General features: G+C 45.1%; 1 protein-coding gene across 2 annotated transcripts in view; it reads right to left on the bottom strand.

Moving 5' to 3' along the window:
* Positions 1-26,173, bottom strand: part of LAMA3 (laminin subunit alpha 3) — a 241,526-nt gene that overhangs the window by 126,299 nt on the left and 89,054 nt on the right. For both annotated transcript variants that reach the window (XM_089895011.1, XM_022586836.3), the window contains exons 12-21: positions 25,475-25,609; positions 16,432-16,569; positions 13,429-13,475; positions 12,388-12,487; positions 11,636-11,688; positions 11,319-11,424; positions 10,487-10,586; positions 7,968-8,124; positions 5,592-5,724; positions 2,955-3,097 (exon numbers count right to left, since the gene is read on the bottom strand). In XM_089895011.1, coding sequence (XP_089751137.1) covers positions 2,955-3,097; positions 5,592-5,724; positions 7,968-8,124; positions 10,487-10,586; positions 11,319-11,424; positions 11,636-11,688; positions 12,388-12,487; positions 13,429-13,475; positions 16,432-16,569; positions 25,475-25,609 — 1,112 coding nt within the window. The remainder of the gene's footprint in view (positions 1-2,954; positions 3,098-5,591; positions 5,725-7,967; positions 8,125-10,486; positions 10,587-11,318; positions 11,425-11,635; positions 11,689-12,387; positions 12,488-13,428; positions 13,476-16,431; positions 16,570-25,474; positions 25,610-26,173) is intronic.

Raw genomic sequence — 26,173 nt, 5'->3', positions numbered from 1 at the left:
AGGAAATAAAGACCGAAAGGACGATTACTCATTAGGAGGGCGGCCGTACGTTAGTAATAAAAGAGCTACACATACTAGCTAAACTAATAATAACCAAGTGAAGCACTCTAGTTACACTGTGCGCATCAACTGCTTTGTTCTGCCCCGATTCACCGGAACACACAAAGCAACCTCTCATAGGAGCTTCAAGCATTGGAGATAAGCGCCTTAGGCAAACATTTTTATTTTCAAATCTCAGGGGAAGTGTTACCGGTTCTTCTGGGTTGTTAATAAATTCAGAAATAAAGACAATAATAACCTGTCAATTAATGAGACATTCCTTTGACAGGCTGGTTGTCTTCATCCCTATAGAACCCTGAGTTGTAGGTCATGTATTCTGGCTTTTTATTCCCACACCAGAGTAACGCTCTCCAGGCTTCGTGTAAAAAAGTGATGCTTTGCGATCCTGGTAAATCATAGCCTGAAACTGGCCCACTGCCTGCCCTAGGTCAGGACAGGAAGAACATTTTCCACTGAGGGTGCCACGTGGATCCCACAGCGGGAATTCAGAAGCAGCTCCTCCGGAAAGGGCAGAGTTTGGGCTTCTGCAAATCCTGGCATCACTGCCTATCTGCCGAGGGAAGAAGGGAGGGAATGTTTGCCTCAATGGTCAGGGACTTGTACACGGGCCATGAGGCTTTTGTCTCTTCACAGCCCACAATACGTCTACAGCAGAGAGGAGGAGAACGTACAGGAGAGGAAAAGTAGGGGCTCAGCGGGCTTCTATCTGAGTGGGCTTTAATTTAATTTTAAAAAAATTTTAATTGAAGTATAGTTGATTTACAGTGTTGTGTTAGTCGCTGGTGTACAGCAAAGTGATTCAGATGTGTATTGATACATTCTTTTTCATATTCTTTTCCATTATGGTTTACTACAAGATACTGAATATGGTTCCCTGTGCTATACAGTAGGACCTTGTTGTTTATCTGTTTTACATACTGTAGCTTGTATCTGCTAATCCCAAACTCCTAATTTATCCCTCCCCCACCCCCTTTCCCCTTTGGTGACCATAAATTTTTCTATGTCTGTGAGTCTGTTTCTCTTTTGTAAATAAGTTCCTTTGTATCATATTTTAGATTCCACACATAAGTGATACCATAGGGTATTTGTCTTTCTCTTTCCAACTTACTTCACTTAGTATGATAACCTCTAGGTCCATCTGTGTTGCTGCAAATGGCATTATTTCATTCTTTTTATGGCTGAGTAGTATTCCATTGAAAAATATATATGTGTGTGTGTGTGTGTGTGTGTGTATATATATATATATATATACCACATCTTCTTTATCCATACATCTGTTAACGGACATTTACGTTCCTTCCATGTCCTGGCTATTGTAAATAATGCTGTTAGGAACATTGGGGTGCATGTATCTTTTCAAATTAGAGTTTTCTCTGGATATATGCCCAGGAGTGGAATTTCTGGATCATATGGTAACTCTATTTTTGGTTTTTTAAGGAACCTCCATACTGTTTTCCATAGTGGCTGCATCAATTTACATTCCAACCAACAGAGTACAAGGGTTCCCTTTTCTCCACACCCTTTTCAGCATTTGTTATTTGTAGACTTTTTAATGATGGCCATTCTGACCGGTGTGAGGTGATATCTCAGTATAGTTTTGATTTACATTTCTCTAATATTAATTTTTAAATGGCTATTGCTCTATTAGTAAGCTTCCTTTGGTTGGGACCATATCTCCTCATTACTTTATGGTCCCAAAGATCCTAAAACAGTAAAGGTTGATAATAAGTGCTCAATAAAATAATTTTAGAGAAAATGAGATCATAATATGGCAGCATACATATGAATTATGACACAACTGCAGTGGCTAAAGGTCATGAAGACTCTTCCATGCCTATGCAGTAACTTTTACCATGAACTTCTTCTTTCCATTAGTCCAGCTTTGTGCCCTGTTACTGGACTCAATGGAATTTTCCTCTTCCTCATGTCTAATATCTGTGAAACATTCAGAAACTTTAGTAAAGCAACAAACCTTTCTACCAAGAAGTGCAAGAAAAATAGGGACTGAATGAACAGCTGAAACCTTCACATTATAAGATCTCAGACTTGGAAAGGCCCTACATGGATAAGCACAGTCTCTACTGTATGGGGCAGACTTGGAGTTAAGGGACTTGCCTGAGATCTGCTCATTTAGCCAATCAAAAGAGTTGTGCCAGAAGGAAAAGCTTTCTGCTTTCCACTCTGAGTGCATGAAACCAAGTACTGCCAAAGACTATTTTGAAAAGAACTTGCTATAAGCGAAAGCAGACATCAAAGAGGGGTATCTGAAATAGCAGGTTTCATCCCTACAACTCCCCTGGCCACTCTGCCCATTCTATTAATGTGCGAGGACACAGCCCTTCCCCTGATGAAGAGTTCTTCATCCAAGGCAATCTGTTTGATGATGCTACTGCCACAGTCAAGGCAGAAGGAGGCAGGAAGCAGGTCACAGAGAGGCACTGGCTCTTCGTCTCTCCCTTCGCTTTTCACCACCAAGAACTTCACTCATGTTAAGGTCTTCTCTTCCTCTAGCTCCTTCTGATTCATTGTGCACAGTTCCCAGAGAGGTTAATTTTTTTCTTACCGCCCTTCTGATTCATGATGAAAAATCCCAAAGAAACTTTTGAAAGGCTGGGACATACGCTCATAAAGGTTGTGCATTTATTTTAATATCTTTGAGTCATTCTGAGTAAAAAATTTCTTTTTTTTTAGCCCGTGAGAAGCTGGCTGGAAGAATATAAAAGCTATTTTAAGTTGGCTCCTATGTCATTATGTCATGTGAGGGCAATGTCACCATAGGTTCCTGTGTCTAAAAGGGAACCAGCTATGATTTTTCTATCTTCTGGTCACTGTGGGTCACTGTGGATGGACCATCTCTAAGAGGGGAAGAATCTCCCCTCAGAACCATCTCTTACCAGGAGGACTCCTTCCGCCTTAATACAAGCGATCCATGCTCCTGGTACAATTGAAAATGGATCTGCAAAACCATTTCCGGGTACGGTGACAAAGGCCGGCTCCTTACTCGGCTGGAAGATGGTCTCTTTGCTTTGAGCAGCATCTATCAGAAATAAAAAGAATTGCTTAGGGCATTTTTCTAGCAGCCAGTGTACTGATTTTAGATACTCAGCTTTGAACATTCAGTTGACATCTTAAAAGGTTTCAGATAGTTTACTGATCATATGAACTGATCAGATTTACTGATCTTATTTTCAACAATTGCATGAATGCATGTATCTATGTATAAAATAGACTAGAAAGATATCACTGATAAGATGTTAGCAGTGGCTATCTATGCTGGGATTGTAATCTTTAAATTTATTAAGTATATTAAGACATGTAAACTGCTTAGAAAAGTTCTTTGCACATAGTAAGTATTCAGTATATTACATTAGATATTAAACTATTTTTTTCCTTTTTTGTTTATATGTAATTAAAAATTGTTAAATTTCTGTCGAAGAACAGGCATTCATTTTGAAATAAGAAAAAGTTTCGGTTTTCTCTTGTCTTCAGGATGCAATGTTTTCTTCTGCATTAAACAGAGGACCTTCTGTAGAAGGTTCAGAATCAAAACTGTTGCATCAGAGTCCAATGGAGGCTTCTTCTCTAGAAGAAATGTTTACTCCAAATACCTGCATTCACTCTCCTGTTCTACAAACATCTATGGGGCCCACTAAAGGTCAGGGCTGGAACTAGGTTCTGGGGACCAGGCAGTGAACACAGCCAGCATGGCCTTTGCTCCCTGACAGTGGGGACAGGGGAGGTGGTGGATTGCAGACCAGAAGAAAATACGGTACAGCGTGGACAGTGGCATCTGGGAGGAGGCATAGGTTACTAAGGAATAAATACACAACTGGACTCCTGACTCAGACATGGGGGCTTAGGAAAGGTGTCCCAGAGAACAAGAAAACAAACCACAATGTATTCCAACTGTTTGAGTTAACGGAGGGCAAATTGCTGATGGTATTGTCCCCTGGAAAGCAGTGGGTCCATTAGAAAGGGTTTGGGAGCCCATCAACAGATGAATGGATAAAGAAGATGTGGCACATACATACAATGGAATATTACTCAGCCATAAAAAGGAACGCAACTGAGTTATTTGTAGTGAGGTGGATGGACCTAGAGTCTGTCATACAGAGCGAAGTAAGTCAGAAAGAGAAAAACAAATACTGTATGCTAACACATATATATGGAATCTAAGAAAAAAAAAAGAGGTCATGAAGAACCTAGGGGCAGGACGGGAATAAAGACACAGACCTACTAGAGAATGGACTTGAGGACATGGCGAGGGGGAAGGGTAAGCTGGGACGAAGTGAGAGACTGGCATGGACATATATACACTACCAAACGTAAAATTGATAGCTAGTGGGAAGCAGCCGCATAGCACAGGGAGATCACCTCGGTGCTTTGTGACCACCTAGAGGAGTGGGATAGGGAGGGTGAGAGGGAGATGCAAGAGGGAGGGGATATGGGAACATATGTATATGTATAGCTGATTCATTTTGTTATAAAGCAGAAACTAACACACCATTGTAAAGCAATTATACCCCAATAAAGATGTTAAAAAAAAGAGAGAGAGAGAAAAGAAAGGGTTTGGGGTCTGAAGATTGGGTCTTGTCTACAAGGACCAGCTGTATGCTTAGAAAATTTACGACGCCTCTCAGCTGTTTCCTCCTCAACCTTCTTCGGTTTCACAAAGTTCTTATCATGTTTGGAAATGGATGCCAAAGTACTCTGTAAATGATAACGCAAGCTTGCCGGTTCTTCCTAGTAGTTACTGTCTAATCAGCCTCCAGCCTTACAAGCTTGGCTGACACAACTGGGTACATCATCTCTTCCCCAAGTCCGACTCTGCCATGGATACTAAACGAAGGCGCTTAAATTTCGCACCTAAATTAGATTTCCACTGGCGCTGCTTTGTGTTCTTGTGGAATTCCCAGTAGTCTGTTCCTGGACTAGCGGAAGCCCTCACTCCTTGCAGAAGAGACTTCCAGGCCTCATCCCTGACTGTGGTGAGATCTGCCCTCTGACTGTGGCTCCTCGTCTGCCCTCAGGAATCCCTCACCCCTGAATGAGGTTGGCATATTCCTCCCTGGAGCTCTCTTGGGCTTCATGCTTTACCACATTCATCTTAAAAATTCCTGTCCTCACCTATTTCTCCTTGAATTACTTGGTTTGCCTGAAACAATGGGAGAATTTAGGGCAGTAGGCCAGGGCTTCTCAAGTAACACCACAAAGGTGACACCCACTTTACCTGAATGAGTTATAAATTAGCTTTGCCCTGTGGTGATATCATAACCCATGGGGTTCAGCCAAGGTACATAGGTTGTTACACTGATTTCTTTTATGACAGTTAATAACAAGTTTAACAGCAAAATTTAAATATTCAGAGCATTTAGAGATTGAAAAGGTACAAAGGACAGGGCATCTGTGTCCCAATCAGACTACATCCCAGGCTTCATGTTTTCTAAAGAGATCAACTTTGTGAAAATTAGAGAAAATGTTTCACTAATTAATCACTTCTTTATCCAAAACAGGCTTGAAAATTTACCCACCTGCCTTAGCCCAGGATGGATAAATAGTTACACGGCCAGATACTGCTTCAGCTCCAGGGTTAATATATCTCAGAACAACCCAAAACAAGGAGAGACTTGACTTCCCCACATTCAACACGATCCTTACTTCATTCTGAAAAATACCAAAAACCCATAAAGTATAGAAGAGACAGCTGGTTAAAAGAAATGCTAGCCAAACAGTGATGGCATTCCAGTTTCACTACTGAGCCTGTAGTGAAACCACACACACACACACACACACACACACTCATATACACACACATTCACACCCACTCAACAAACACCAAGTGACTAACTCTGTGGAAGATGAACACAGGCAAGTCAGCCAATAAATTAAAATCACTTACAATTAAAGGTTCAGTGAAAACACACTCCCTCAATCCTCTTTTGACCTTTTAGTAATCAGGCAGACAGAGCGGAATGTTAGATGGATTAGTTCAGGGAAAGAAACAGTGACGGGGCAACCACCACTAGCTGGGAAATAAAAAGGCAGAACAGAAGGAAAAGAAAGTATGTTATTTAACACCACCAGCCCCAGAGAGAAAGCACTCCAGAGTCCACTTCACATACGTAATGTCTGAAACAGTCATAGAAACCAGTGGTGGCTAAGGAGAGGTTATAACATCCCAAACACATTAGCGATGAAATCTAGATGTAACTAAAATCTGCCTGCTAAATCATATGGAATTTATCTCAGTCCCTGTCTGAGAAGAATGTGGGCTCTCTGCTGGGGACAGGGGGTCTTGCTGGTCCCCAGGTCCTGTTGCCAACACAATGCTCTGTAAGTGTTGCTGGGCCCATGATCTTGAAGGAGACACTAGACTATTTCAATTCTGAACCACAGACCACATGTCCAGATCCAGCTGTGGCCCAAGGAAAGTTCATGAAACATGGAAATTTCTAAACCAGTAGTTCTTTAGGTCTTTCCTCCAGCTCCTTTGGTTGAAATGAAGGGGATTTTCGTTGAACAAGACATCCATGGCAATAAAGACTGGCGTGGGGTAGAATCCTTTGCTCTGGAAGCAGGAGTTGCAGCTGACCCACACTGAGGAACTCCAACTGGCCCTCTCAGTTTGACAGAGTTCATCTTTAAGCATTAGTTCCACATCAGAAAATAAAAATGCAAGAATGTATTAAGGGCAGAGTAAAGTGGTAAAGTAAAGTAAGTGGTGATTCCAGGGAACACCACCCAAGTCCTCTAAAAATACTTACAGAAAAATCCATCATTAGAAATTCATTCCTTTGTGTTAACCAGCTATTCTTTCAAACTGCAAACACCTGTGAGGAGGTATATACCTTGATTGGGCTCTTAGTCATTCACATCCTATTATGACTCAGTGGAATGCACTGCTTTTTTCTGAATAATGAAGTAAAAGCAGAGAACTAAAGAAACTGAATTGCTGTATTTGGGGAGAAGGAGAAAACAGTGAAGTGTCTTAAGATCCCAGGTACTGTTAGTGAAAGGCATCTTAGATGGGGCACTTTGCCAGGCAAGAAGCAACATTAGAATCAATGGGGGCTCCTAGGGAACTGTGACCCTGCCCCTGTTTCTCTAAGGGCTGCCTGATTTAGAAATAGCAAGCACTAGTCCTGGATCTGCTAAGGACACATACTGAGCTACCATCGTCATCAACTTGCCTCTTCTATTCTGAATTTCTCCACTGAGAAACAGCTTGAAGAGCAACCTCAAAGAGAAATTCTGAGGATAAAACTACTCAATGACTGTAAAGAAATGTTCAGTTATAAATGTTGTATAAGTTCTAAAGGTAAACAATGTGTAAATTCCTTAATTATTCCACTGCAAAACCAAGAGAGATGGATACGGTAGAGAAGACTGAAGGACAGGAGAATTATGGGAAAGAAAAATTAAATAGCACTGTCTAAAATTCCTCCTTTATCTTAGTTTCTGTTCATACAGTAATTCAGAGTTATAAAAAGTAAAAAAAAAAAAAAAGCATTGTTCAAAATTCAGCAACACAGGCTTTATTGGAATTAAGTTAACTCATTTTTATTCTCCACAAATGGCTTTAAAGAAAAATGTCTCTCATGTTAAAATATAGCCTAATTTCGTCTGGAAAACTTCTTATAAAAAGTCTCCAGAGATAAGCACCATCTTTCTTTAATCCCTTCATTTTCCGATTTGGTGACCAAATTAAAGCAACAATAAGCTGTGAAATCGATATATATGCTTATCAGTTAAAATCCAACCTTACCCAGCACCCCATCTACCCTCTCAAGAACAAGAGTCCTGGAATCAGTTGTGGGAGAGTTCACCTTTTGGGGGTCTCGCTGAGAGGGCTGTGGGCAAGTGTATGGGCTGCCCTACCCGGAGGCTGCTTCCTCCTGGCTGCTCACCTGTATCGAGGTCATCTGAGCATACCCTCTCCAGCTGAACTCAGGAAACTCCAGGGGATCAAATCCAAACCGAAGCGCTCTTCCGTTGGGTGTAGTGCCATCTTCAATCTCATACCTCATATGATGCAAATCCGGGAAATAGTAGTTGTTTTCAGGTCTTTTATAAATGAAATGTAAATGGCGGATACAGAAAGTGAGGTTCGTTGATAATCTGGATATCCTTTAATCCCAATAGCTATCACTGAGAGAACTCCCACCAAACTGACGGAGCGCATTAAATAAGGACAAATTGGGGGGGGGGCTGCTTTTTCTCTAAATTATTGCTTTTGCTCATGTAAACATTCACAGAACACACCCAACACTACTCGTTCCAAGCAGCCAAATGAGAAAAGCATTTAGAACAGCCCATAGTGGTAGCACCCTTTAAAATGTTTTAAATGGTTGCCGACGATTTAGCAAAGTCAAATTGGGCCATTTACCATAAATTCATTCATTTATACTCATACTCACTGATGACACAAATATTAGTATCTTTGCCAGGCACTGTTGCTAAGCACTGCAGATATAATAGTGAACACGACATAAAATACTTCGTATGCCAAGTTGACAAGTTAGATACATTTTCTCTACATATACATATATATTTTGATCATTAGAACGACTTTTCTATGTCTTGTTTTCTCTTAAACTATATGCCTATAAATGGATTCCTTTCAAGAGTCTGATAATGGTGGTCACAGAGAGGGATCAAAAATATTCTAATACTTGTGTGACATTTTATATTCAAACTACTTGAAGTTCTTCAAAGTGGTGCATTTTGACAATCCAGTCCCAAGCTAATGACTGTTAGTGGATTTAAAGCCATAAAGACCAATTAGTCAAGGGAAATAAAAGGGCATGCTCCTATATTGCAAGTAGAATTAGGAATGCTTACAATTTATGAAGGTAATTTATGAATGTAGTTTATGGAGGTAATTTATGAAGATCCCTAAAAATGTTCATTCCCATTGACATAGAAATTCTACTTCAGGGAATATATTCTAAAGAATGATTTTATAGGGTCAAAAATTAACACAGGGCTTCCCTGGTGGCACAGTGGTTAAGAATCCACCTGCCAATGCAGGGGACTTGGGCTTGAGCCCCAGTCCGGGAAGATCCCACATGCCATGGGTGGAAAATGTTTCTGAGCCAATTTATGAAGTTCCTCTGGTCTATGGTGAACCTCGCTCATCTGCAGGAAAACAAAACTACAGACGTGCCTTTCTTCACATACATTTTACTATGAGGCCCCTTTTACTGTCATTTAGAAACAATGGAAGAAAGCACAGCTGAGCTGCTCTGATCCTGAGAATTCAAATGTTGGAAACATCGAGGAAAAGGAGAGAAGCGTCATTCTAAGTATTGGGTTGGCCAGAAAGTTCGTTTGGGTTTTTCTGTAAGATGTTACAGAAAAACATGAACGAACTTTTTGGCCAACCCAATACATACGGTTCGCCTTGATTACATTAAAGATCTCGTTATGAACCTGTTGACAATGCAGAAGTAGTGAAGGTACTTGAGATTTAGAAGTTGCATTTCACAAGAGTTTCAGTGTATGATCAAAAGTCAGAGGGCTGGGCTTCCCTGGTGGCGCAGTGGTTGAGAGTCCGCCTGCCGATGCAGGGGCCACGGGTTCGTGCCCCGGTCCGGGAAGATCCCACATGCCGCGGAGCAACTAAGCCCGTGCGCCACAACTACTGAGCCTGCGCTCTAGAGCCCGTGAGCCACAACTACTGAATCCCCTGCGCCTAGAGCCCGTGCTCTGCAACAAGAGAAGCCACCGCAGTGAGAAGCCCACGCACCGCAACAAAGACCCAACACAGCCAAAAATAAATAAATAAAATAATTTTTTTAAAAAAAGTCAGAATATTAAAAATTTTCTTCCTGCCACTAATGGACAATTATGGATGGATCATGGTTTCATATAAATATAGAAACTGCTAAACAGGCAGGACAGAGGCAGTGTGCTCGATACCTGCTATAGCCCCTCTGGGACCTCAGTCTCCACTTGGCTCCCTTGCTCCTTCTGTTCATTTTGATTTGCTTCTGCATGAGATGAGGGACTTCCTCCCACTTCTAAAGTTGTCTTAATCCCCAGCCCCACAGTCACGGATCCCGCGGGAGAAGCAGGAGCTGCATCTGCTGGGCTCCTCCAGGCTGTGACTTCCACGTGGAAGTTCAGCTGTGGGAACCCAACTCATGCATCCAGCCCAAGTCTCGCCCACCTGGCTTTTTGCATCTCTGGGAACTTTCCCGCGAGGCCACTCTGTGATCTACAAAGTGGGACCGTTTTTAGGGCAACTTTACCTCCTGTTTTAATTGCCCTCACTGACAAGTGTCCAGATTGCAAATGACAGTACAGCTTCACTGGCCCTCTTACCCTGGGACGGCTTCTCTCTCCCCCAGAACTGTCGGCACAGACAGGACTCTGAGAGAGCCTTCACGACGTCAGTATGGAGGGGACCTCCGTGAAGACTCACCGCTGGCAGGTCTTCCCCACGATGTGCTCTCGGCACCGGCAGACTCCAGAGGGCCCGCTGCACACAGGGGTGACGGCTCCACCAATGTCACACTGACACCCTGAGAGTCGGGAAACAGCAGTGGTCACCCATCAAAGCATCTCCACGCTGGAGGCTTCCCCTCCCTCTACGAGAAGTGGAAATCAGGAAGCCCGGGGTTGCAGGGCCGCGCCTTTTTTCCCTTGCCACGCCTTACATCTGGCAGGTGTTTGAAATACGTAGGAACCTCCCAAAGTAAGACAGCAAGTCCCCCCAAGAGTCCACTTGACAGTCGAAGGTGCACTTGTAGGGCCAGTTCCCACACTGTTGTCCCACGTAAGGCGACAGCAGCCCAGGAGCTAAACACGATTTCACAGCATGGTGCTACTGTAGTCAGTGGGTGCTAAGGAGAGGCTGCTTGAGAGATGCCAGAGTAGCTTGTGGGGCGCCTGCAACTTCATTATTGAACACAGTATTATTGTGTGAGCTCTTTTAATATTTCAAAATTTATCTTTAAAATCTCTAAGTCTTGATGTTATTTACCTCTCCCCTATGGCTCCCCCGCATCCCAATGATGATTTTTTTATAATTAAACCAACAGTGTGCTGGTAGAAGAAAAGTGGAAGCAGCCCTGTTTGCAATTTATTTCTAGTTTTAAGGGAATGTTTGGCCAATTTCCCCGGACAGGTCTTTTCGGTCCCATCCCCTCAGAAAGCCTGCAGGAAGACAGTGAACGCAGAAGCAAGGCTACACTGCCATTCTTTGTCCATCTTTTGCCCTTTCGCCTTACTCAGGACCCCCTGGAAGGACTTACCTTGACACCCAAAGTAACTGCTCTTTTCCAAAGCAAAATATCCATCTTCGCACGTGTCACAGGAATCACCACCGACGTGGGACTTACAGTGACAGTCACCATCTAACTGCAGAACAATGAGCGGATGACAAAATTTGGTGAGATGGCAGAATCTGCTAACCTTCAAGATTGCACACTGGCTCATTGTGTCATAGGAAGCAGGGTAGCCGGGATCTGAAAGCTTCCATGAAGATGGCACTAACACCCTCCTGCAGAAACCCCACAATTAACTGCTAGTATATTCGACCGGCATCCCGGGAAAAACAGGCCCACATTACCTGCCCACACTCTCCAATTCCGCTCACGGTTCCCGCCACGTGGCATTGGCATTCTGGGAAGATAAGAGAGCATCCTTGCACCAAGGTTACAAAAAGGACAGTTCCGGCTCTGGGAAAAGGACACACCAGCAATCCTACAATCGCTTTCTAGCATGCTTCAGCAGAACTCCACTTTGCACCAGTCAGGCCTAAAACTGAATTGCTTTCTGGGGTCAGCAGAACCCAACAGCCAGATCAATACCATCTACCTACAAGGAGTACTGGTTTGTTCATGACCACTCATAAAAGACAAAAGCTGCAACATCATGGGATTCTCACATGATTCTAATGTCAAGGGCATTATCGATAATGCTTACGTGAAAATATACCCTATTAAAAGATATTCACTCCACTTAGCCGTCTTAAGCTTGGTGTTTCCAAGTTCCTATACTGGCTTCAATCCAAGCATAAAATGAAAATAAAATTAAACCGGGAAGTGTGGATTATAAAAACAAGGCGGAAAAACCATTTATCAAGCAGCTGCCTTCTCAAACATGATACATATGGAAACGGGATATAAATCCCTTGCTGAGATTTTGAAAATGACAGAAGTTCCGCCAAAAGTGGGGGGAAAAAAATCGAGACGTTTATACAGAATTTCAAACAAACTGAACAGATTAAATCAATAGCTCTTTTGTGAGTTTAGTCATTGAGGTAAAGAAAATCAAGAGGAAGTTACAATATAGTACAATATTGTTCGTAGGAAACCTCACCTGAACATCCACTGGGGTTTTCTTTGGCCAGATTCCAATATAATGGTTTGCAGATGCTACAAGTAGGACTTTCAACATGAAGCTTGCATCGGCAATGCCCCTTTAAAAGAAAATCAAACTAATGCTTGACATCTCAGAATTAAGAAGGTTTCCAAACAAGTGTTCTGAACAAAGCTTGTCACAGAAATATATTTTGGTCACGAAATGTAAATTAAGTGTATCCAGGCAGAATAAAAGTACTGGGTTGATTTCAACAGTCTGCTAATTGATTTTGTTTTATTATTTATTTATTTGTTACACACATAAGCCATATATGTGGTTAAAGCAAAATTGGAAAATTCAGAAAAAGAAAAAAAATTTTAACGACTCATTTATAACACTGTCTTTATTTGTTGAATCTGTTACAGCATGGACTATAAACCTTAACGGAAATATCTGAATATTTAACATGCTGAGAGGTAGTAGAAAATTATGTTTATCTGCAAGTGTGTCTATAACATGCCAGAGTCACTGCCTTGCTTAAACATCGTGAAGCCCCATAGTGAAAAGGCAAAATGTCTCTCCCCTTTCCCTCCAGGGCCTGGAGTTCCAGCTTCTCCAAGCTCTGAGGCCAAGAAGATAGATCATTTCTAAAGTGCTTAGAAAATGAATCAGAATGCCATGGTATTGTGCTTGGAGTAATAGCAAATAAATTGCAATTACTTTGTACACAGCTTAATTAAATGTGTACTGGCCTCTGATTTTCTTAATTTTAATTATGTATGGCAGGCTTATGTGCAGGTTTCCAGGGTGGCAACGCCCTCAGAGTAACGCTAGGACTCTGCAATTCCAAGTTTAAATAAACCGTATTCTTTTGTTTTGGGCAGAAAATCACAATATCACATATGCACTTTGAAAAAGAGCAATGGTCCCTTCAAGCTATTTGGCCTCAGGTCTTATTTTAATTTACTTTTAATTTCAGGAAGTTCCCAAATGTGTCGGTCTCAAATAAGTATCAGAACGATAGTTAGAATCGCAACCCTTTTACAATCCTCTACTTACCACACTGGAGTCCAGGGTTCCGGCTGGGTCACAGACACTGCTGGAGCCTGTATATGATTTAGAAGTGGTGTAAATGTCTGGGGTTTTAATGTTTGTTTGTCCCTTTGTTTTGATGTTTTGAGGGGTTTTTTGGTTTTGTTTTTAAGTTTTACTTGTTTTTAAAACTGGTGCATCTACATTTGTATTTTTTGATAGATGGGTGGCAAGGACTTTGCATATAATTCAGAAAAAGACACCTTGAACAATTTTCATGGTCCTTAATCCCCAAATCACCCCTTTGGCCACTGAACAACTCTCTTCCCTGCCTACTACTAAAAGTTCACTTCCAACTGATAACAAAGGAGACTGGGGAAAGGAGTCTAGAATTTTGAACATCGTTAGGGTTATCCAGAAGAGGGCAGTATTGTACCAAGAGATTTTTTAATTGTCCAATTAGATGTCACAGAATTTGTAAGTATATGTTTTAGTTACTCAAGACAATTCTTTAACTATCACAGCCCCCTTGTTCTCCACCTGTATTAAAATTATTTCTAAAATTAATTAATTTGCTTTCTTGCCTTAGTCAATATAGTATTACAAACCCAATGTAATAATCTCTTTTCAACAAATTAGGGTCTTGCAGTGTCTCAGCATTACTATCACACGGCATTAAAAATGAAGAGGGAACCCCCTGGCGGTCCGGTGGTTAGGACTCGGCACTCTCACTGCCGAGGGCCTGGGTTCAATCACTGGTCGGGGAACTAATATCCCACAAGCTGTGAGGCCAAAAAAATAAATAAATAAATAATAAAAATGAAGAGAGTTTGGGTAAGCCTGCTCTGAGCCTTTTTCAAATAATTTAAATAAACCCATAATATGATCTTGTCTTCTTACATGTTGCTCCCTAGGCTTTTTGCCTTTATTGTCTCCTCTCTTTGTTTCAACTTCCCCCTTGATGATATTCTCTGTCTCTTCCATTTTTTTCTTTTTACAAATTTATTTATTTATTTTTGGCTGAGTTAGGTCTTTGTTCCTGCACGCGGGTTTTCTCTAGTTGCGGCAAGTGGGGTCTACTCTTCGTTGCGGTGCACGGGCTTCTCACTGCAGTGGCTTCTCTTGTTGCGGAGCACAGGCTCTAGGCATGGAGGTTTCAGTAGTTGTGGCTCACGGGCTCAGTAGTTGTGGTTCACAGGCTCTAGAGTGCAAGCTCAGTAGTTGTGGCACACGGGCTTAGTTGCTCTGCGGCATGTGGGATCTTCCCGGACCTGGGCTCGAACCCCCATCCTCTGCATTGGGAGGCAGATTCTTAACCACTGTGCCACCAGGGAAGCCCTCTGTCTCTTCCTTTTTTGATGCTCCTGAATTCTTCTGTAACAAGCCAACACAACCTTCCAGCTCCTTGTTGCTTTCCGACCTGGCCCTGCCCAGCCCTTGGCTCCTCCCCAAGCTGCCCAGTGGCCCCATCCAGCTCCAGGGAACTTGTCCTGGCTGACCAGCCCCTCTGCCCACTGCTCAGCACTTCCTTCCACTCCCGACCCCGGGGAGGTGAGGACACCCAGCCTGGGACAGCCTCCCTTCTCCAGGGACCTCCAGGCCTTCTCCAAAGTGAGCAGTCCCCTCTGACTGCTGGCTACTGTTGCCACCTGCAAGAAAGCGTGATCTCTTGAGGATTCTGGTCAGCGAGGTTCTGGGGAATCAAGTTGGAGCTGCAGCCCTGTCTTCAGATGGTTCCGTGCCAGGCTCCAAGCGCCATCAGGAGCAGGAAGGGGTGTGAGAAAACCACAGTCTCCTGATGCAAAGTCTGGGTCAGCCTTTCACAAACACCCGCTTCTCAGCAGAGAAAGGGTCTCTGAAAGCAGCAGTCAGGAGCTACTTGCCACTGGGGCCTGCACACTCCGGGGGCACAAGGAGATTCCTGGGCATCTTTTTTTTTTGCGGTACGTGGGCCTCTCACTCTTGTGGCCTCTCCCGTTGCGGAGCACAGGCTCCAGACGCACAGGCTCAGCGGCCATGGCTCATGGGCCCAGCTGCTCCACGGCATGTGGGATCTCCCCGGACCAGGGCATGAACCCGTGTCCCCTGCATCGGCAGGCGGACTCTCAACCACTGCGCCACCAGGGAAGCCCATCCTGGGCATCTTTGGTCTGTGCCCTGAGTCACCAAGCCCGGCACACTCTCATCTCTCGTATCATTGCAGGCATGAGGACCGACCCAGGACAGTGTTTCAATCCTTGGCTCACTCTTTCCAAACTGAATAGACTCTGGTCCACTCCACTCCCCAGCCCCTCACACCTGGGCTGATGTGGGATGACACCATCCCCCAGGAGGCCAGTGTCAGGCAAGAGAGGGGAGCAGAACCCCAGCAAAGCCCTGCTCTGCCTGCCTGCAGGGGGACCTGTTAGAACACCTGCAGGAAATTACGAAGCAGACACATCGGCGCCGCCACCCAGGACCAGAGAGAAGCCACTTTGCCTTGGGAAGGGGGACAAGAATGCTCAGCTTAGCTAAAAGGGGTCACCTCTGCCACACTGCTACACAGAGAATTTACATGCAAATCAAGAAATACAAATTTATGGGGACTTCCCTGGTGGCGCAGTGGTTAAGCCTCCACGCTCCCAGTGCAGGGGGCCCAGGTTAGATCTCTGGTCAGGGAACTAGATCCCACATGCATGCCACAACTAAGAGTTCGTATGCCACAACTAAGAAGCCCACGAGCCACAACTAAGACCCAGTGCAACCAAATAAATATTTTAAAAAGAAAAAGAAAAGAAGAAACACAAATTTATAGCACATGAAATAATTTTTAAAATTTTAGGAATAAGTCACTTTTAGATTTCTTTTAAGATGTATAACTGGTGTACCCGTTTTCATGGACTCAAACTGGGGAGGAACCAGGCAGATTAGGGTCAAAAGTGTAGCAGTGACCAGTGGTGGGTCTGCAGGGGTCTGCAGGCTTCTTTGGGATGCTGCCCGCACATACTTCAGAGAGGAACCCGCCCTCCGGCATTCTGATGTCTTCCCTACCTTGGCAGTGGGGGAAATCAGAGGCGTCTGAGAGACACCTGTCACACCGTTGTCCTGTGATCCCCGGCTGACACTCGCACTGTCCAGTCACTGGGCTGCACAGCATCTGGTACGAGCCAAGGGCTGAACACTGGCAGGCTGGATGAAAAGACCTCAGTAAGACCCAGGGCAGGGGGGCACAGGACCTGGATAAGAGTATGGAGGCGGGGCCAGAAAGACCCAAATGCAAGTTCCAGCTCCACCTCTTATTGGACATGGAACTTGAAATAAGGCTTGACTGCTCTAAGCCTCAGTTTCCCCTTTCTTAAATGGGAATAATATTAGCATCTACTTGATAAGATTGTTGCCAGGATTAGATAAAGATAATACCTGAAAGAGCTGGGTCCAATGCCTGTCTCATACTGAGCAATCAGTAAATGCTGGGCTTTTTCTGTTGTTAATTTCATACTGACCAAGATTGGCTGGTTGTGGATGAGGTTTTGGGGGATGCTTCTTGCATTCAGTAATGGTGCTCATCAGAGGAAGACGCAGGGAACAGCTGACTGGGGATGTGAGTCAATGGAGAGGCCACATTAATTCTACATCCCACTGGGGATCAAATGCAAACCATTCCAGTCCAGATTGGCCTACAGTGATCCCCTCCTTTTTCCCCTCTCCTCATACTTAGTTTCTCAAGGTGAGGTGTAACTGAATAATCATGAAAAAAGTGACGCAGGCAGGGTTGGGAATAGACAGGAAAAGCATCCCAGGTTCCCTTCATCCCCCTCAAGCAGGTGACTAAACACATATGGATGGAGAGAAGAGATTCTGGACATTCCCCTCTCTACTCCTTCCTACTGGGCCAGGCTCCTACCGGTCCCTGCAGCTAACCTCCCACAAGGTGGCAGTTACTCAGCCTCACTCAGCACTCACTCTGAGAGGACCTGCTTCTGGGGAGAGGAGAGCAGTGGAAATGGCCCACTATTTCCTGAGCTGGAGGGTTTCACACCTTAAGAACTGGAAGGGACTGGAAAGATTATCTCGTTGAATTCCAGGGTTACATAGTGAAGTTCAGAAGTTAAGTGAAAATGGCTCTACTACCCAGAGGAATCTACAGATTCAATGCAATCCCTATCAAACTACCACTGGCATTTTTCACAGAACTAGAACAAAAAATTTCACAATTTGTATGGAAACACAAAAGACCCCGAATAGCCAAAGCAATCTTGAGAACAAAAAACGGAGCTGGAGGAATCAGGCTCCCTGACTTCAGATTATACTACAAAGCTACAGTAATCAAGACAGTATGGTACTGGCACAAAAACAGAAAGGTAGATCAACGGAACAGGATAGGAAGCCCAGAGATAAACCCACGCACATATGGTCACCTTATCTTTCGTAAAGGAGGCAGGAATGTAGAGTGGAGAAAGGACAGCCTCTTCAATAAGTGGTGCTGAGAAAACTGGACAGGTACATGTAAAAGTATGAGATTAGATCACTCTCTAACACCATACACAAAAATAAGCTCAAAATGGATTAAAGACCTAAGTGTAAGGCCAGACAGTATAAAACTCTTAGAGGAAAACATAGGCAGAACACTCTATGACATAAATCACAGCAAGATCCTTTTTGACCCACTTCCTAGAGAAATGGAAATAAAAACAAAAATAAACAAATGGGACCTAATGGAACTTCAAAGCTTTTGCACAGCAAAAGAAACCATAAACAAGACCAAAAGACAACCCTCAGAATGGGAGAAAATATTTGCAAATGAAGCAACTGACAAAGGATTAATCTCCAAAATTTATAAGCAGCTCATGCAGCTCAATAACAAAAAAACAAACAACCCAACCCAAAAATGGGCAGAAGACCTAAATAGACATTTCTCCAAAGAAGATATACAGACTGCCAACAAACACATGAAAGGATGCTCAACATCATTAATCATTAGAGAAATGCAAATCAAAACTACAATGAGATATCATCTCACACCAGTCAGAATGGCCATCATCAAAAAATCTAGAAACAATAAATGCTGGAGAGGGTGTGGAGAAAAGAGAACACTCTTGCACTGCTGGTGGGAATGTGAATTGGTACAGCCACTATGGAGAACAGTATGGAGGGTCCTTAAAAAACTAAAAATAGAACTACCATATGACCCAGCAATCCCACTACTGGGCATATACCCTGAGAAAACCATAATTCAAAAAGAGTCATGTACCACAATGTTCATTGCAGCTCTATTTACAATAGCCCAGAGATGGAAACAACCTAAGTGTCCATCATCGGATGAATGGATAAAGAAGATGTGGCACATATATACAATGGAATATTACTCAGCCATAAAAAGAAACGTAATTGAGCTATTTGTAATGAGGTGGATAGACCTAGAGTCTGTCGTACAGAGTGAAGTAAGTCAGAAAGAGAAAGACAAATACTGTATGCTAACACGTATATATGGAATTTAAGAAAAAAAAATGTCATGAAGAACCAAGAGGTAAGACAAGAATAAAGACACAGACCTACTAGAGAATGGACTTGAGGATATGGGGAGCGGGAAGGGTAAGCTGTGACAAAGTGAGAGAGAGGCATGGACATATATACACCACCAAACGTAAGGTAGATAGCTAGTGGAAAGCAGCCGCATAGCACAGGGAGATCAACTCGGTGCTTTGTGACCACCTGGAGGGGTGGGATAGGGAGGGTGGGAGGGAGGGAGATGCAAGAAGAAAGAGATATGGGAACATATGTATAACTGATTCACTTTGTTATACAGCAGAAACTAACACACCATTGTAAAGCAATTATACTCCAATAAAGATGTAAAAAAAATTATATGTATTGTAGAAATAAAAAAATTTTTAAAAAGTTAAGTGACATGTCTGTCCAAGGTCACCGAATTAGCCTGTAGCAAAGGGCTTCAGTCTCTGGGGCAGACACATCCAGATTCAAGTAACAGCTCTGCCACTTATAGCTGTGTGATCACGGGCACGTTGCTTAGCCTCTCCAAGCCTCAGTTTCCTCTTCTAGAAACGAGCTGATGACAGCACCCACCCCATGAGATCACTAGAGAATCAGCAGCCACAGACAAGAAGGGCAGTGTGCGCAGTGCTTGCTCAGGGAGCATTCACTCTTGCTAACATTACTGTCGTGATCATCCGAGTCCCCCAGTGCTTGGGATGTGCTCTGTACACCATACCATGCTGCATTAATGGGAATCAGTGGATTAGTGTTCCTGACTTCCAAATTTATATTCGGTGTATGCAGTTAAAAAAAAACCCACTTAACAATATATACACACACACACACACACACACACACACACACACGACCTTGTTTGCAAGGTTTCAAAATTTCCACACTTGTTGAGGCCTTGGGAAAGAAAAGATGAGATAAAGTGCCAATTCCGGTGATTTCTTGGCAGGCATCCTTTGGATCTGTAAAGGCCCACATCGTTAAGCCTTGGAGCACAGAGCTCCCACGGGGACGAGACCATGCCATTTTCGTTCTCTTTGACAGCGCTCGGCCCAGGCCCATAAGCGGTGAGTTACTCTGATAGTGCTTTTCTGTGATAATAACAGTGGTAGCGTTTACCCGATTCTAGTTGTCACTAGAATCACAAAATAAACTCACTGCTGGAAGGGAGTTTGGCTCGTTTTCTCATTTACGAGTTACCTGGGACTTCAACGGGCTATGTGACTTGTTCTGAGAGGCCCAGTTAGGAAGTGGCAGGCCTAGGAGCATTTACCATCCTTCCACCCTCCTATGTTACATGCATACATCCAGCAGACCTTGATTGAAGCTCTATTGTGTTCTACGGCCCCGTGACCAGGTGTCAGGGTGGAGGCAAATATGAGAAACACACATTCCCTGACCACATCGAGCTAGAACTCCAGGAGAGGGGCTAGAGCATTACTGACATGGTGCCAAGAAACTAAACATAAGACAGAGGAAGAAACGGGCCGAGTGCCACTAAACCAGCTCTTGGCAGACAGCAGGACAAGGACTCAGCTCTTCTGCCGTCTAGGTCAGCATTCCTTCATGGCCCCATGTTCCCTGCAGGCCTGTCTGCAGACATCAAGTCCCTCCCCAGGGTCAGTTCACTGAGGAAACATTCTTGGGCTTTGTGATGGTTAATGTTTTCATGTCAGCTAGGCTATAGGGCTCAGATGTTTGCACAACACCAGTCTAGATGCTGCTGTAAAGGTGTTCTGTTAGACGTGACAAACATTTAAATCAGCTGACCTTGAGTAAAGCGGTTACTCTCCACGAAGTGGGTGGGCCTTATCCCATCAGTTACAGACCTTAACGAGGAAAAGCGGGAGGTCCCAGAGGAAGAAGAAATTCCGCCTCCAGAAGGCGTGTGGGCTCCAGCTGAGGCATCAGCTCCTTCCTAGTCTCCAGCCTGCTGCCCTGCAGACTTTAGCCTTGTCAGCCCCCGCAATCCGGGAGCCGAGTCCTTAAAATAAATCTATCTACCTATCCCCACATCTATCTATATATACAGACACATATCCTGTGGGTTCTGTTCCTCTGGAGAACCCTAACACAGGTTCTTTCTGCTATTCTTCCTTTAAGGAAAGTGAAGGCAGAGAGGAGACACTCGTGCAGGCAGTCAGGGTAGCCGCAGCAGGAGCCTGGAGCACAGAGGCGGCAGCTCCAGCCAGCATCACGTGGGTGACACCGACCCTGACTCCCAGGGCCAAAGGGGTTTGTCCAGGGAGCCTCAGGAGACGGAGTTACACTTCAGAAGTGAAAACAAAGATGCAGCCTTAAACGCAGGTACATTATTTTAAATCCTGAATTCCTCAATCTGGCATCACACTTCGCATTTCAATCCAACTATCAGTGAGAGTTGCCAGATCTCAAACCCGAACCCCAACATTGGCAGCCTTTTCTCACTCTTGGAGATACTATAAGCCTTTGTGAATATTTCAATTCTGCTCTTTGTTTTGAGCCAGGTTCTTCGGAGTTTCTGGAGTATTTTCTTCTCGTCTGCTCCTCACTGTGCTTTTGCTCTAAGACACTTTTATTCCCAAAGAGTATTAAAAAAAAAAAAAAAAGATAATAAAGGTCCAGGGAATCAGGGAGCTTGTCTGCTGTGCTCCCCGCAAATCTTCCAGCATCAAGCACAGTCCTGGTCCCTAGTACATACCAAACAGATGTTTGTTAAATGAGGGGATAAGAGCTATTGAAATGCTCTTCCAGGTCCAGCCCTGTAGTTCTACAGATGTGCATTCTCTCCTTGACCCCTGCAGCGCTGCTGTGAGAGGTACTGCTCTGAGGGATGCCAGCTTCTTCCCCTGCAGTGAATAAGCTCACAGAGTGAGGCGACAGTACTAGACAACACAGAAATTGCAAGGGAAACAGAGCTCCTCATTGTTTCAGGGGTGTTCTTGTCGCGCGTGATTTTAGAGCTTTTCCTTCTGTTGGAAAAGCAGGCTGGCGCCTTCCTTGGCGCTCTTCACTGACAGCAGCAAAGCCAACATTTCAGTTCCACGATACTTAGCACCCTCCACTTCTCTGGCTAACTGGGCTGAGAGCAGATCAGATCTACAGAAAATCCCAAGGCTTCTTCCAATCACCTCAATGCTCTCCTAGACACATGCTGAATTACAGAGCAAAGGGCCAGTTCAAAGCAAAATTGCACAGAACTTGGCCCAGCCCTATGGATTTTGTTTTCCCCCTTGGAAAGGCCGGGAGGGCTCTCCCGGGAGCATCCCAGGTCAGAAACTTTCCCCTGCTGTGTCTTCTGCCGGTGCATGTGGCTTCTTCCCGGGGCCAGTTTGTCGGATTCATGAGAATATGCTGACACGCAGAAGGAGGTTAATCTTGCACTGGCAACATATATTGCCAGGACTTTTCTAAGGAAAAGTCTCCAACTACAACCCAGAGACTACAGCAAACTCCAATGGGGACAGTTCGGGCCCTGGGCCACTGCGGTTTGGGGGCAGCTGCACTTTGAGTGCCTTCAGTGCCAAGTCATGGGAGGGCCGCTGTCTCCACACTCCCACCCTCCTGGCCTCTGTTCTAAGTGCTGACTAGTTGCGACTTAGCAAACTGCACCAGAAAAAAAAAGGGGGGAGGAGGAAGGAAAGAAGAGGAAGAGAAAGATGAAGGACAGGAAGGCAGGAATGACGACGGACAGGACGGAGAGGAGGAAAAGGGAACAGTAAACCCCCAAAGGACCAAGCTTCCAGAGAGTCGCGGTGTGTTTTGTGGTTGCACATAAAGAGTTGAGTCAGACGTCAACACAAACGTAAAACTGAAATACACAGAGACAATTCTCTATGTGGCCTCACATCTACGATTTGACTTTCAGCTACAAGAAAGAAAACTGCAGGGCATTTGAGTGAGTCAAAAATAAACTGAGGGCTTCCCTGGTGGCGCAGTGGTTGAGAGTCCGCCTGCCGATGCAGGGGACACGGGTTCGTGCCCGGGTCCGGAAAGTTCCCACATGCCGCAGAGCGGCTGGGCCCGTGAGCCATGGCCGCTGGGCCTGTGCGTCCGGAGCCTGTGCTCCGCAACAGGAGAGGCCACAACAGTGAGAGGCCCAGTACCAAAAAAAAAAAAAAAAAACTGAGAAGGAGATGGCCTTGTGCTTAAAGTCTGGAGTAAATTAAGTTAATGCAAAACATAAACGCTGGACTGCAGTTGGCAAGCGCAACTGAGAAGGGTTTTAGACTTCTTTTTAAGAAGACTTTTTAAATTTTTAAAGCAATATAGAACAAAGCCACACAAACATTTTTTGGCTAGACTATACCAGACCATCTGATGTAGCATTTGGGGCCACACTGGTTTGATTCTAAAATTCCAGGGGCCAAGCAATCAACTTCATCTAAGAAAGATCACAAAATACTGGGTCAGACCTTGATGCTAGACCAGATTCAGATTTCAGCATGTCTGGGCTTCAGCCACTGGCTTCAACGCTGCCCCCGAGGAAAAAAATTAAAAGATCACAAAAGCTGTTAGAAAAAGCAAGCACTAGAGAAGGGAGACCATCGCTGACAGAATGTAGGAGCATCTCAAACGCTTCCAGAGCCTAATGGTTCAAATCTGCAAGAACAAACTTTAGGGCACACCTCTACAGCCCGCCAGGAATGAGGCTGCCCTGAACCTTCTCCTCCTGCTTTTGTCCGACAGACCTCATTTTCACTACTCTTAACCTTGCCTGCTCCCCACATAAGTCCCTCTAGACTTGGCCCCTAGTGGACCCTGAGGTGGAAGGCCTCCATCCCGTCTCCCTCCTGCGAGTTCTCCTTCATTTGGTCAATGAGAGATTTAGTGCCTCCAGCTTAAAATAGAAATGTAAGCACCCCCAACTCGTGCTCCAAAACTTCATTATTTGGGACATCTTTCAACAGAAACAATATATGTACAAGGACAAGGTGACCACACCAGACCATAGCGCCAGCTCAGCACTGAATCTGCCTCTAGTATGATTCATACAACTCCAACATAAGCATCACCTGTACTGAGAGGTTTCCACAGGAAATACGCTGGGCATTCCAAATTCTAATACAGAACTTCTCTGGTTTAACTCAAGGCAGGGAAACAAAAGATACCCCTTCCTTTCTGTACCCTTCCACCTGCCAGGTGACCTAAATCTCTGGGCAGGGACTGCCGAGAGTTTCTGTGGCCCGAGAGGCAAAGGCTGAGAAGTGGGGCAGAGGATACAGGTCCAGGACATGTCAGGGGATGAGGAGGAAAAAGAAGGGCTTGGGATACGGCACACAGGCATCTATGCAGACAGGGAGATCAACCAGGATTGAGGCTACAGGCTCTTAAAATGATGTAGAGGGAAGTATGAGGCAGAGAAAGGAGGGTTAAAGAATAGCAGCTACCATACAGGTGAGCGCTTCCCGGGCTCTGAGAATTTTACACATCAGTACACACGTAACCCACACAACATGTCACAGGGCGGGCACTATTACCAGGAAACTGAGGAACAGAGGGGGTAAGAACTTGCTCAAGTTGATAGCTAGTGCGAACATGGTTCTTCGCCACTTTGTCTCCTGCTTCGGGGAGGGACCTTCCCGCTCCTGCCCCACTCTCCCAGCTCCTTAGCGTGGCCGCCCTCATGGGTGACGTGCCTCCGCGCCGATGCTACCCGCCTCCTGTGCTCAGAGGCTGGAAGCTAGAAACAGCACTTCCCAGATTCTTCTGGAGCTGGGCTCTGGGTGCCAATCGGGTTTTGCAAATAACTACTTGAATAAGATTAGAAAGGCTGAGCATTTCTGCTGCTGTGCCCTGGCTGGCTTCCTGGGGGCCCTGGATGGCCATGGAGGCAGAAGGACCGCGGTCCCCCTGTCCCTGAGCTGCATGGCAGGAGTCTGGGCTTGACACCAAGAGCCTGCTTGGAAGCCCAGCCTGGAGCCTAACTGAGTCGGTCAGCAGCTAATAACCCACAGCAAGTCCCTGCTGGGTTTAGTTCCGGCCCTGAGCCCTGACTGATCACCTTCCCTTCTTCTCTCCCCTCGTTTTCCCTATGACCTTAGCCACCGAGGAGAACAATGGCAGGCAATGGGAAGGAGGCGGAGAAGAAGAACGGGGGCAAATTCATTCATTCATTTGCTGGTCACCCAACATTTACCGCACACCCATCATGCTCTAGGGACTGGCCAGACTCCTCCCCTTCCCCTCCGGCGCCTTCAGTGACTCTTACTAGGATGCGGGACCAAGAAGCGAGCCAAGTCTGTGGCTCTGTGTGTGCCGTTCCCTCGCCCGGAACACCCTGCTCCCTGCCCTGGTCTCCTTGGCGGTTTCCTCAACACTATCCAGGTACCACTTCCTGCCCAGAGCCTGGATTTGTACCCAGGTGCTGACTCCAGAGCCCATGGGCTTGACCACCTGGGAGGAGGAAGAGTAAGGCTGAAAAGACAAAGGAGGGGAGGTGACATGGCCTGGTCCTGAGGACAGTCACATGTAACATACATATATAGACCAGGGGCTCATTTATTAAACAATAGGCCACACAGCTCTGCCAAAATGAGCCTCTGCATTTCCTCAGGGGGAAACTTACCTCGGGGGACTGATGATCACTACGTACGTGTGGCCCACTTACCTTGGCAAACAGGGAAGGAGTAGAAACCCCAGCGGCAGGCATCGCACCGAGGGCCCCCCACCCCGGGGCGGCACAGACACCGCCCATGGGCATCACATATTTCAGGGAGAACTCCTGCCAGGTTACAGTCACAGCCTGCGAAGGGGAAGAGATGTTCAGAGGGGTCTCCATCCTCCATCCCTTCACCCACAGATTCTGAGTAACCTATGGTTTACATACAGTCCTAACCCAGAAGACTGCATCTTAAGGGGAGTAAAACATCTCTCCTGGAAAGATCAGAGATACCATTCAGAAACATCCAGGGCAGGCACTGGTTTGCAAAGTACCTACAATCTTCTAGCATCTACCCCCGTGGGAACAATTGTTTTTCCCCAAACTGAGCCTTGTTTAGTAAAACTTCAACTTCATAGATTCCCATCGAATGATAATCTTGAATTAAACATATTCTTACCTCCATTTCTCAGAAGAAAAGAGATGAACATACATTTAGCCCTAATAAGTGCCAGACGTGGCTTTGGGGGACCTCACTCGGCTTGTCTCAATCCTCCAGGCATGAGCCCTTCCCAGCAGGCAGGCTGCTTCCAGGGCTACCTCAGCACCTCTGCTCTGGCCGGCAGGTAACACCCCTCCCCTGGTTCCCTCTCAACTTTCAGGTCTCGGTCAGGAAGGCCTTCCCCACCCAGTCTGTACCAGCAGCTC

The sequence above is a fragment of the Delphinapterus leucas genome, chromosome 14 (genome assembly GCF_059928025.1).
Source record: "Delphinapterus leucas isolate spDelLeu-1000000601 "Yukka" chromosome 14, BTC_Dleu_Yukka2, whole genome shotgun sequence".
Classification (NCBI taxonomy): Eukaryota; Metazoa; Chordata; class Mammalia; order Artiodactyla; family Monodontidae; genus Delphinapterus; species Delphinapterus leucas.
Note: the sequence above shows the minus strand (reverse complement) of the source record. Positions and strands in the feature narration are given on the sequence as shown.